This window comes from Paramisgurnus dabryanus, chromosome 12 (assembly GCF_030506205.2).
Source record: "Paramisgurnus dabryanus chromosome 12, PD_genome_1.1, whole genome shotgun sequence".
NCBI lineage: Eukaryota > Metazoa > Chordata > Actinopteri > Cypriniformes > Cobitidae > Paramisgurnus > Paramisgurnus dabryanus.
Genome location: NC_133348.1, coordinates 10,059,082 through 10,071,889, shown reverse-complemented (window position 1 = coordinate 10,071,889; position 12,808 = coordinate 10,059,082). Strand labels below are relative to the sequence as shown.

The 12,808-nt window shown below is 37.8% G+C and overlaps 1 protein-coding gene across 6 annotated transcripts; it reads right to left on the bottom strand.

The window, feature by feature from the left end:
- Nucleotides 1-1,165: 1,165 nt before the first annotated feature.
- On the bottom strand, nucleotides 1,166-12,489 carry hmbox1b (homeobox containing 1 b). Of its 6 annotated transcripts, none has more exons than XM_065256550.1 (10): nucleotides 12,348-12,489; nucleotides 7,521-8,042; nucleotides 7,302-7,387; nucleotides 7,114-7,224; nucleotides 6,779-6,932; nucleotides 4,149-4,231; nucleotides 3,965-4,075; nucleotides 3,585-3,694; nucleotides 3,419-3,502; nucleotides 1,166-3,310 (listed from the first exon to the last, which is right to left on the bottom strand). In XM_065256550.1, exons 2-10 carry the CDS (start codon nucleotides 8,039-8,041, stop codon nucleotides 3,167-3,169), a joined length of 1,404 nt encoding a protein of 467 aa, XP_065112622.1. In that variant the 5' UTR covers nucleotide 8,042; nucleotides 12,348-12,489; the 3' UTR covers nucleotides 1,166-3,166. The 6 variants fall into 6 exon arrangements, with proteins under 6 accessions (XP_065112622.1, XP_065112624.1, XP_065112625.1 ...); XM_065256552.1 differs by having other exon boundaries at nucleotides 3,585-3,679; XM_065256553.1 differs by having other exon boundaries at nucleotides 3,585-3,676.
- Between the last annotated feature and the right edge of the window lie 319 nt (nucleotides 12,490-12,808).

Sequence of the window (12,808 nt, the reverse complement as noted above, 5' to 3'; positions counted from 1 at the left end):
AATTTGAAAAGTTAAAGGGGTCATGTCACAAGACTTTAAGATGTCAAATAAATCTTTGGTGTCCCCAGAGTACATATGTGAAGTTTTAGCTCAAAATGCCATATAAATAATTTATTATAGCATGTTAAAATTGACACTTTGTAGGTGTGTGCAAAAATGTGTCGTTTTGGGTGTGTCCTTTAACATGCAAATGAGCTGATGAAATTCAAACACTGATCACAATGATAGTGGTTTGTTGCAATTAAAACTCAATTGTGCTTTCCTCTGCACTAAATGGCAGTGCTGTGATTGGATAGTGCAGATTAAGGGGTGGTAATATTATAATAAGAGCTCCTTATGACATCATAAGGAGAGCCATTTTTTCATGTGCTTGTAGAGAATGGTTTACCAAAACTAAGTTACTGGGTTGATCTTTTTCACATTTTTTAGGTTGATAGAAGCACTGGGGACCCAATCATAGCACTTAAACATGAAAAAAGTCAGGTTTTCATGCCATGGCATCCTTTAAGAGATAAGTTATGTGAGGTAAGACTGAAATCGACTATGTATACCCAAAGAAGTTTTGTTTTATATACACAAGGATGGTAACTTGTCCTTCTCATATAAACTGTAATAATGTGTTTGATAGCTACAACCAGTAATGAGAAGTAAGGCACTAGTATGAAAAACTATAACTAGTGTTTTTAAGCAATGTGCTGGGGCATTTATATACAGCATATCTCTATAAAGTAAAACGTAAGGTAAAACGATTGCAGATAAAAAGTATTTTCTAGCATTAAAGCAAAAAGGGTTCTGTTTCTGTAATAAAAACTTAAGCTTAAGTTTGGAAATTATTTATTTAAATGTAATTGATTATCCTATATAATGCCCAGGTACTTGTAACACATTCTATTTTAGTTCCAAGAATACCAGAAAAATCATTTTGTTTAACTTTAAAAAATAATTAATTTAGTTTTATTGATATTTAAAACCAGCTTAAGTTAAACAATATACTGAAGAGCTTGTAAAGCTTTTGAGGCTTAGCATTAATAAAAGTACTGTCTGCTTTTAGATGATACCTAATATACATAATCACAAATGTTATTTATATATAACGAAAATAAAATGGGTCCCAAAACAGACCCACACTTGAAAATCTGCAGAGAAGAATAAAGCAACAATCTCGTCATCATTAATATACTTTTATTTTCCAGAAGATAAAGTACTAAAATAAACAGAAGTCTTAAAAAAAGTCATTTTAAACAAAGAAACTGTACAAAAATGTTCATATATACTATAGTATAATTACAGAACAGTCTACTGTCCAAAAAAGGCACTAAATTTTTAAATGTGAAATACAGATGATTCAGAACAGAACTCTTTCAAATCAATAATAATATTTGATCTTTTATGTTCATATTTACTATGCTGTTTATTTATACAGTTGCTTTTATAAGCGTGAGATTTTCGGCTCTAAACGATGCACCCTGAAGAACTGAACTCAATGAACAGCACCCCCTTTAAAATCAGCAGAGTTCACAGAAAAACAAACACGCAACATTTCATTCACAGACAGTATTGTGTATATAATTGTGATTCAATACTTGAAGTGTTACTGTAGTTTGGCACCATCTTTCAACAGGGAGGCAGTAGCGTCTTTACTTTGATATACATTCAGAAACTCATGTACACCTGTAAGAGCCCTGCTGCAACCCAAAAACATCCTCTGATCTCTACACTAAAGTAAACGGGAAAGTCTCTGTGTGTTCTGTAAATGAGATGATGATGATGATGAAGAGACTTTTTTACTTTATGATCACATATTAAAGGTCAGAAGTGAAATGGCTGTAATGCACACTGAACGTAGTGTTTGTAACATGAAGGGGGTGCTTGAGTTTTACATGAAGACACACATTAAGAGACTGCTCTGAACAAAAGAGAAAATAGTGTTAAATAAAAACAAATTATGTGTCATTTTATAAATATATCAATTGATTATTTGTACAGTTAAGTTAAAGGAAGGGCACGTATAAAATCAAAGCGCCTCATTCATAAAACATGAGAATAATGAATTTGTATAGATTTGCATAAGAATGAAACCCTTATGGCATTGACTTGAACGTGACTATTACCTAAGAACAATTTACACAAAATTCATCTCTTCCTGCTTTATGAATGTGGCCAAACCAAGTCAAATGTTAGAAATGGTAAAATGCTACATTTTGGATCCAAGCTTATATAAGATGAGAGTTTAGCCTCTCAAAGCTCTGTGGCAGCAGATTTATAAATCAGTCTGACTTTTAACACTGCGAAATTAAATCACCATTTAACAACAGTAAATCAAATACAAACATCGGTGAATCAATCGTGATACTGCTGTCATCTTCAGACAAAAATCACGCTTATATCGAGTCTTTGTGTCTCATTTCTCTCTGAATACAAAACGTAAATAAAGCTAAATAAATACAAACACAAGAATAATGTTGAATACAAATTCAGTTTGGGTAATGCTGGACATTTAAAAGTTAAATAAAATGACCTGTAAATTGAAATCTCCCTCTGCAGGTTAATTTAGAGTCTTGGCGACTTAATAGCGTTTCATGGAAATCTTTCATGCATAAACCAAATCAAAGTATGGTTTAACCAAACTGGACCAGGTCATATTTCACCCCAAAATCAAAAGTAAGGTAAATGCTTTAAAAAAACTTTATGCATATTACAATAAAGAACTATTGTACTGCAGTGCTATAATGAGATTTACTGGGGTGTAACCTCACAATGCAAAACAACTTGCTTGTCATTTGATGTTGTGATGAAATGTAACCCTGTAAAGTTTTCATGAGAACATCTGTAGTGTTCAGACGTATCGGTCCATCACCAAACAAAAGTGTTTCAGACCGACACCTGTACTAAAACTACCGCCGCACGGATCGGCATCCGTGAGAACGAGGAAATACGTTTACTGGAATACACAGACAGGAAGCACACAAAACATTATACAGGAATGAGGTACGAGGTTTGGGTCAGTTTGTGTTTCACGTGTCAGTGTTGTGTTGTGTTGTGTTGTGTATGTTTAGTGGTTCAGCAGGAATGATATCAGATTCTAAAAGCTTGAGATAAGAGCATTGTTTTGGTCATCCGCCCCATACGCACGCGCGCGTCTGTCCTCTTCATCCTACAGTCTTCCTCAGTCATCGTCGATGGCCTCTGTTTTGATTTCACCTGGCACGCCTCCGGGATGGGATAGGGCGAGGATGCTGTGATTGACAGCTGCCATCTCCACGGCGAGAGAGATGGGGTCCTGATGGTCCGTGTGATTGGCACCTTCATCCTTGAAGAGAGACAGACTTTCAGTCAGTCGACGTTTCTCCATCCAGAAGGTAAAAGGCAGGGGGTTTCTTCCAGGTTCTTTAACTAAATTAAGTTTACATGCATGTACCTGCGTCGGGGAAGTTGGCTCCAGCCGGTAGTAACCGAAGGGTCGGTTCAAGCCTCTCTTTTCAAAATAGGACACTTCACAACCCTGTCATGGAATCAATGAGATTGAATTCAAACCAAATAACAATCATGTTTATCATGTAGTTATTTATTTATTCATTCATCACCTGTTCATTGTAATCGTTGGCGTCGATGTCGTCGCTGTTGGAATGTCCTCCGGGACTCTGCACATCAATTCCGTGATTCTCCAAGATTGTGGCTTCTTGGAAAAAAGACCCTGTCATGAAACATCTGAAGCTCTTTAAAAACCACAACCATACCAAACATTCGCAAACCATTTAGTGCCTGTGACCCAGCTACAGTAGCAAATCACTTTAATGTATATATTAGAGATGTTAATGTTAATATTTACGATATTTAATGGACTACCTGCCTTGTGACCTGAAATGTTTACGAATGGATTTACAATGGGACTTTGCTGCCAATGAAACGGTTTAAAATAAGAGACGTGGTGTGGTGTGGTGTCATGTCGTGTGAAACCCATTACCGATATTAGCTCTCCTCTTGATCTCCTTGCGGCGGTTGGCAAACCAGTTGTAGACTTTTAAAGATGTGACTCTTTCCAAGTCCGACAGCTTCTTCCCTGAGCAGGAGAAACCTAAAGGTCAAAGATGTCTTCAAAATGCTAATGTAACATTTCAAACGTATAACTTGTAAGAGAGTTTTTTTACCTGGTTTCTGAATGACAGCATTGCAGGCGTTGGCGATCTCCTCTCGTTTGGCTTCGTCTGGATATTGATTCTCACTGAAATAACTGAGGAGAGATGCAGTAAAGATGAGTTTACTCTCAGGGCAGTCAGGTAAAATACAATAACTTTGGTCTGCTGTCATTACAATTCTAATTTGAAAGTGTTCATTTTATTATAGTAATGCTTTAGTGAGGGCCACACTGAAACTTTTAGCTTTTTCTGCAATTATTTTTTTTTAAATTCATGGAATTCTGCAGAATAATTTTAAATGTTTAAAAAAGTTATAAGATAATTTAATATTAAATATTACAAAATTGCATTTAAAATAATTACTTTTTTAAGGTCTACATTGAAAACCAAATTAAATTAAACTGGACCAACATGAACCAGATAATGTGCATGTCAAGATAAAATTATATTTTACCTGTAAAATGACACATATTATTGTTTATAGTGTTATATATGTAAGGGATAATGTAGAGGCAGCCGGTAGTTATTGGGAAATAAGCCCCGACAGTGTGATCAGGACCCGACGCGAAGCGGAGGGTCTTGTATCACACTGAAGGGGCTTATTTCCCAATAACTACCGGCTGCCTCTACATTATCCCGCTTATTACACGGCTACTTGCCACATAAGAAAAAAAACTGGACATGAATATGAATTTGAAACATTTTATTGGCATATTTGTTTTAAATTAACATTTTTATCCTTCCGTGAAACTTTGCACAGATGCATAAAATGATCGTAATACCTTATTAAGATCCTCTGCTTCATACTTGTCTGTCTCCATTTTTTTCTCTTTTAGCCAGTCTTTGAGAAGTTTTAATGCCCATTCTGTATTTTTTTGTGTGTTGGTTGGCTTCGTAGCTGTCATGCTCTATTTTGTCAAGTTCAGTCTCAGTAAGCTCTCTGTGTCTTGTCGTGGTTGTTGAGTGTTTGTCACAAGATGGCGTCAAACAGACAGTAATCTTTATTGATCTTTATTGGCGCGGAGCGATTTTACTCGTGCAAGTAGTCCGGCTATGCGTTATTACTTTGGAGCGGTTATTATTTGAAAATAACAAACCTGCAAATGTCTCAACTGACCAATCAGAATCAAGCATTCCAGAGAGCCGTGTAATAAGTAAGAAATAATAGATGATGGGCCGTTGAATGATAAGAAAAATAATGCACACCCGAGGTGGTGATGCGTCCACGACGCGAAGTGCAGGTGTGCATTATTTTTCAACAATTCAATGGCCTGTCGTCATTTATTCCGTTTATACTACGGTTACCACACCTCAAGACATCGGTCACATGATATATTTAAAGGGATTCATCTGATTTTTATACTTAAATGGCTATTGTGATTAGGACTATTTCTTCTTTGTCTCATCCAATGGCTCTTTAGCTTGTTCCAAAATATCATTTTAAAGCTGGCAATGGAGGCTTGAGCCATTGATAGCATTCTAATGCAGTTATTAATGAAGTTATTAGAAAGAGAGCGACAGACACACAAAGAGAGAAAGAAAGAAAGAAAAAGAGAGAGAGAGAGAGAGAGAGAGGGCGAGCGAGAGAAATTGTTTGAATAAGGCTACCTCTGTTCGTCTTTAAACAGCGCTGTTATTGCCTCAGAAAATCATCTCTCATGTTGTTTTTGTCAGTCTGTTATTACAGTGAACTATGTGAAGTGATATGGATCTGTAATGCGGTGAAGAGAGCTGCGTGGAACTACATTCGCTGTGCTTTTCCCAGAAAATAATTGCATAATGCGAGCGAGAGTAATGATGAGTTTATATGGGCGCAAACTAATTTTATGTCGAAGTCCGCTGCTTGTGTAGTAAGTAAACATACTGCACAGTGTTTTGTACGTGTATATGTTAGAGTTTTTTCTGAATTTTCGGCGCAATTGATGAAATAAGATTGCGCAACTTTCACAAGCTTGCAAAATGAAACTGCGGAGATCAGCCGCTTTAGTTTTATCAATGAAAGGCCTCAGTACCTCAGGTTAGATAAATTTAACCACATGTGCGTTTATACTACAAAAGCTTGGCAAGCCAAACTGACGTGGGGGCGTGGCAGCATCGACAATTCATTTTTTTAATTCGAAGTTTGTGGTTGTGACTTAATTTCGATCGATTTCAATTTAAAATCGAAATCGTGACACCCTTATTTACGACACAATGTAAACTTTATATTAAACATAAAAAGAGCATTTGTCTTACAAACGGATTTGAAATGATCATCAGTGCCACTTCACATAGACGATAAGTTTGATTTCATCTCAAACTTCAAATGGTTCATGCTCTCTATCATTAAAAGCGATCACAGCAAACAACACGCTCAGGGTTTATGTACAGCTCAATGACAGCTCATAAACACGCACAGGGTATGTGTGCTCGTCAATGACAGGCATTAAATCTGTGGAAATCTGCAGGTGTGGATTCTGTGTGGGCCTGGTGATGGGGGTCATTTTGGAAAATATGTTCTGTGTCACTTTGATGTGCGAGTGGACTACAGTATAAGTTTCTGTCTGTAATGTCCAGTGAGTTAAGGGTGGGGCTGGAAGATAACAGTAGTGGCATCAGTGAAAAACAGGTTTAGAAAACCAGTTTTCCTCTTTATCTCTCACCTTTCCATGACAGCAAGACATTCCTTCCTCCAGGTGAATCGACTGCCCCTGCGCAGACGGAAACTTCCGGGGGTGGAGCTTATAGGAGGAGGGGTTTGACGCCACTCCATCTCATCCAGAGCGACAGGAGCGGGTCTCATGTTTAGTGTGGCACCTAAAAATAAACACATTTAAACAATTAGCCAGTACTCAGATCAGTCAAGAGCGTTTAAGCACAAACACGCTACTGAATTACAAGTGGACTATAACTGTGAACTACCAAAGTGATTTATTTTTACTTGGTAAGAACAGACATGCACTTTCTTTCTCTTCAACAGAAACACAAATGTATTAACCCGGTGTGGTCTTCTCAAGCTGGTACCAGCGGTAGAAAGCTCGTTTCTTCTGTTCACTCAGATCTGAGCCCTGCTGGAGAAGCCAATGAGAGATTCGACTCTGACTGATGCCTGAGAGAGAGACAACGTCACTTACTTATGACCGGATTCAGTTTAATTTCAGAAGAAATGAAAGCGAGTAAACTAACCTGTGACCTGAGCCACCACGGCCTGTGAGATGCGTCTGTTTCCCAGGAAAGCTTTGATTTCATCCTTCACCAGCGTGCTATCCCGCCTGCACACAAACATGACAGCTGAAAGTCAACATCACCGCACCATTACTAAATGATCAGCAGAACCACCTATAGACTCAGCATTTCATCCCGTCTACACTTGGTAAGTTTTAACGACCTTTGACCCACACTGACCTCATGAGCTCTTCCACCTTGTCATCTATATCCAGGTCCTCCTCTGACCCCTCCAGCCCGTATGACCTCACAGCCGCCGCACTGTTCATTGGGTAACGGTTTGGAGACAGCTTCCCGTTGGGCGTGGCTGCCGACGTGTCCCGCCCGTTTTGCGTCATGGCGACCAGGGAGACCGGCGAGGGTAAGACGGTGGGCGGAGAAGTGGCGTAACTGATGCTGGGAGACGGCGACAAGTTACCGTGAAACTGTGTCTGCGTCGCCGTGGAAGTGGTGGAGGACGTTGCCACAGGGGCGCTGTTAGCGTTGTTTGAGGTGGGTGTAGTGCTGGAGGTGGTACTGTTGGTGGCGGTAGAGTCCGACGGGCCGCGCCGGCCGAATTTGTCCCCGTGCTCGCGGTCGAGTCTCTCCAGGGTGTCCAGGGCGTGCAGGATCTCAGGTTTGGTCATACCCGTACGCCGCAGTCTCTGGAGCAGGTCGATCTGCTCGATGGTGAACCGCGGCTCATCTGTGTAGTGAGACATTCTGATGGGACACAAGAGACATTTTTATTATTGAATAAATTATGCTCTGATATACAATACACATCTATCACACATGCATGACTATAGTATGAGAACTTGAATGAATATAGCTATTGAACAACATGCATGCAACCTTTAAATAAACTAATGAAAGGAAGCTACTGTGAAAAACAAGGCATGCAATAATATATAAATACTAGGGATGCATTGAATTCTGGGATGATACCGATATTCAATTACTTAAAAATACAATACTGATGGATAGCAATAATTTTGCTTTTTAGCATCTGGCATTCAATTATCAAATAAATAGCAAGTTTGCATTTTTAAACCAGCTTTGCCAGGTTTGTGTCAAAAAAATTATTTAGGATTAAAGTTTGTGCGGTAATACTTTATAATAAGGTTGTATTTGTTAACCATTACTTCTACAGCATTTTATTAATCTTAATGTTAATTTTGGCAATTACTAATACATTTATAAAATCAAGCATTGTGTTTAAATTAATTAATGCACCATAAACTAACATTAATAACTGTACTGACATTAACTAAAATTAACTCTTTCCCCGCCATTGAGTTTTTACGGCAATGCATATTTCCACTATTATCCACTAGGTGGCGATCTTACCCAACTTAAAAAAACACTGAAGCACTGATCCAAAAACATTAAAAACTCTGTGTATGTTTTGAATGTGAAAAGTCCTTCATAAAAACACAATTATATTTAAAAAAATATATATTTAAAAGGTGATAAAAGAGAACAAATGAAGGTAGGATGAAAGCAGAGGGTCGATTTATTTCAATTGATATATTGTATGTTTATATATTAAAGGAATAACATTTTCTGTAAGGCATTAAACTTTTGTGAAAATTTAAAAAAATGCTGACACCGGCTCGCAATTTAAAAAAAAATGCTGGCGGGGAAAGAGTTAACAAGAACTAATCAATGCTGCAAAACTATATTGTTCATTGTTTGGTTATGTTATGCATTTACTAATGTTTACTAATACAGTAAAGGGCCGTTCACATTATAACTATGTTAGCTATAATGATAATAACTATATTTTTATTTAACCTGCACATGTCCTCAACTCTGAATCTGGTGAATCTGGTAGATTGTGTTATCTAATATCTTACCTTTTGGTGTAATAGTCAGTGTAGTAAAATAAAAAGCATTAAGTAGTGAATTTCACCGCAACTGCATTAGCGCTGGATACCTGAGGTCATTTTATGTTATATACCTCAGCAATGAGCTTCAATCTCCACAGGGTCTTCTGTCAGATCAGTAGGGCTGAGTATCGATTCAGATTTTCCAGATCGATTTGATTTCGATTCACAAGCTATCGATTCGATTTCGATTCCCGATTCATTTTTCGATTCCGGTTCTTGGGCCGGTTTTTATACTCGATTCAACTCAATGAATATAGATTTAATACAAATACTATATTAAAAAAAAAGAACAGTGAACTGCAGGTTACAAGGGGGTAATTAATAAAATCGATGAAGCACCTGAAACCGCCATTTTAAGCACTGAATGAATGAATGACAGGTTCGCCTCTCGCTCCTTGATAACATCACGCAAGGCAAAAAAGAGGGTGACATCTACTGAAGAAGACTAGTCATTCTATTAACGTTAATCTTTCATTCAATGTTTGCAGAAATAAATAGGCCTATGAAAGAAAAAAAAATCGATTCTACTCTTTGAGAATCGATTCTGAATCGACCAGGTTTTAAAAAACGATTAATCGAAAATTCGATTTTTTTTTTGCCCAGCCCTACAGATCAGTTTAAATGTGCATGCACTTAAAGTTCAAATGGATTTGATTGGCTATCAATGGTTTATCGTTCATCTGTTGAGGGGAAAAAAGCACCCAAAAAGTGATGCAATAATATAGTTTATTGTGTCTTTTTTGTTATAGTTGTGGTGTGAACTCTGCTATTCCGTTTAATATAAAAAATGTAAAACTATAGTTATCATTATAATGTGAACGGCCCTTAAAGTTTTACCATTTGTGCATTATAAAAATAGTGGTGAAGCACGCTGCATTGTGGTACACACTACTGTTCGTAGTGAATCTGGTTGTATATCGCACATTTTCTTTGCACATTTTGCATCCAGAAAGCTGAACTTAACCCAGATGTCACTTGTCAGATCTTAAGATAAACAAGTGTATTATCTTGCTTTCAAGCATAGAGCCATCAAATGTAAAAGAGTGCAGTTATGATGATAAAAGCAGAATTACTTTCATCTGACCTACTTAAAATTCTGTTTATTCAAGACGACTCGCAGCGGCAAAGCAAACGCTGCTATTACTGCAACTGTTGTCAGGGAAACTGACAGATGAAGATGCTGTTTATATACACTAACATGTAAAGCATAGTTTGTTTAACATCCTAATCTAGAGCACATGGTTTAATATATAGCTAATGGTAACACTAAACTACCAGGCGGTAATAGATAACCAGCCCACAGGTTACATTTTAATCATGTTCTCAAACTGTTGATGGACATCACAAAGAGAAACATGAGTATGTTAAACTGATGCCTGCTTTAACAAACACCACTAATACATCTAAAAGTGTCCCAAAAATACCTGCCAGGAAATAGGGTGGAAAAGTTAACAGACTAGTGACCCAGAGTGGCAACTAAGTAACTTAACCATCCCAAAAGTGCATCTGGTTAGGAGCAGTCTAGCGTTTACTCCAAACAAACTCTATTTGCACTGGTTAACCGTTAACAACTGGAACCCAATGAAACTGACTCGCAGTAATCTCAACATAATTGCAGTCACATATGTATCAGATCTGAGCCTTATTAAAGTCTAAAATAGGAATGTGGCAGCCACTGCGGCTTTTCTAAAAATACATCACAGTAAGGCTCTGACACAAATAGAAATTGACAAAAATGTGAGCGTGCACGATGAAATGAGAGTCATGTCCTCATAATGCACAGATTTTTCTTTCTTATTGGCATTGTTTAGCATGCGCTGCTGCATCCCTGCCCATGTGGTGCCTATAAACGCATAAACCCCCAGCAGTACAGCATTGAATACTGCAGGCACTCACTGCAGGGATCTTTATGAGGGCACAGCTGGAGACAGACTGCAAGTCAAGGATGCAGTTCACTGCGCCATGCACACGTGCATCAACTGCAATTTCACTTTATGCAACATCACAGATGTATTCAACTTTAAGGTGTATCACTTTATTATTATTTCAGTGGTCCTGACTATAAGAAACACTGCACTTACGTGTTAACTAACTGTCATCAGAGACTTTATTGTGATGATCACCCAATGATCTTACTGACTATGCAAGTACATGTACAAGTACTTTTTTTCTACTAACCCTGACACCTATCCTAAACCCAACGGTCTACTTATACTCAACTAATACTCTCATGAGAGTTTGCTGACATGTAGGTGCAATGTTATATGTAGTCAACAGAATGTCTAACCTCTATAATAAAGTGTAATATCAATCTAAAAGGAGCATTTTAACAGGAAGCCTATACAAACAGGCACTCCTACAGACTTTCAAAGTTTAAAATCGAGAGCTTCCCACCTAATGTACATGAAAGTGTGTTACTCAGTAAAAAGAAAATCTATATTTGTGCACATTTAGGGTGGAGTATCTGAACGCCTCAAGTTATGAATACAGATCAGACATCCATCTACTGCAGCAAACTCATGATCAATGAAGATTATTGACAGATCACACACTTTACATGTGAAAAAAGACCTAATGTATCATTTAAAAAATCTACATGCATGTCATATGATGACTGATCAACGCCCAGTGTGCGTTAAAAATAACGCATGAAAAATACTCAACATGCATTAGATATACATTTATTAAACATGATTTAAATCACAAAGAAAGGAAGTTTAAACTCATATAAGTTTTGCATGACTCATTTGTCCTGACCTCTGCAAAACAGATACCAAACGACCTTTAAATAATAGCACACATGCACGTGCAAATCCTAAAACGTTATTCACGCGATTTCTCATTAAAATCCTTCAATGCATATGACCGATATGCATAAATGCATGAATAAATACACTCGTTCATCACTTTAACAGTGGTTTAACTAGCAGAATAATCCAACAAATGTGTATTGCATTACTAACTAAACAAAGCAGAAACGTGAACAAGGCTTTAGCATGTAAACTAGTGACATACGTCGAGGTATGAAGCGCGTTTTTATAAACATAAACAAACATTGAATTATACAGGCGGCTAGTTAGCTTAGCACGAGCTAAAACAAACTGACCCGCCTCAGAAATAAAACTACATTTCTTACCTGTAAAGAGTAAAACACACAAGATGTCAGCGCAGCAGATCATTTAATGCGCTCTTGTTGGATGATAAAGATGATATTTGATGTGATGTTGTGTGTGGAAGACTCGCCCTGACTGACTGACGGTCTTTGTCTGACTGACAGCAGCCGCGCTGACGTCACGCCGCAAGCTTCACGGACTCATGGGAAATGCAGTTCGTCAATTTACATTCACGCGTTAATCAACTTCTGATCATTTGCTCTTTAATAGCCTGTTTAATTATTGACGCAAAGGTTTTCCCCAGTAACCCAAGGGAGAGATGGACTGAGGAAAAGTCAATTGACAAACGTGTGAAAGCTCTATTGATTATTTAATCAAATGCTGTAGACCAGTGTTTCTCATATCCACTAGGGCAGTGTTTCCCAACCAGGGATTCGGGGCCCACTGGGGGACCTCAGCAAATTTCAAAGGGGCCCTCAAGATG

What these genes read in the sequence shown, in the direction of transcription:
- hmbox1b (XM_065256550.1), bottom strand. Translation starts at nt 8,041, where the DNA reads ATGTCTCACTACACAGATGAGCCGCGGTTCACCATCGAGCAGATCGAC. An exon ending in GCTTGAGAAGACCACACCGG is followed by an intron (nt 6,933 to 7,113) that starts GTTAATACATTT and finishes GTTTATTTTTAG; the next exon opens with GTGCCACACTAAACATGAGA. An exon ending in TGCTGTCATTCAGAAACCAG is followed by an intron (nt 4,076 to 4,148) that starts GTAAAAAAACTC and finishes TTTGACCTTTAG; the next exon opens with GTTTCTCCTGCTCAGGGAAG.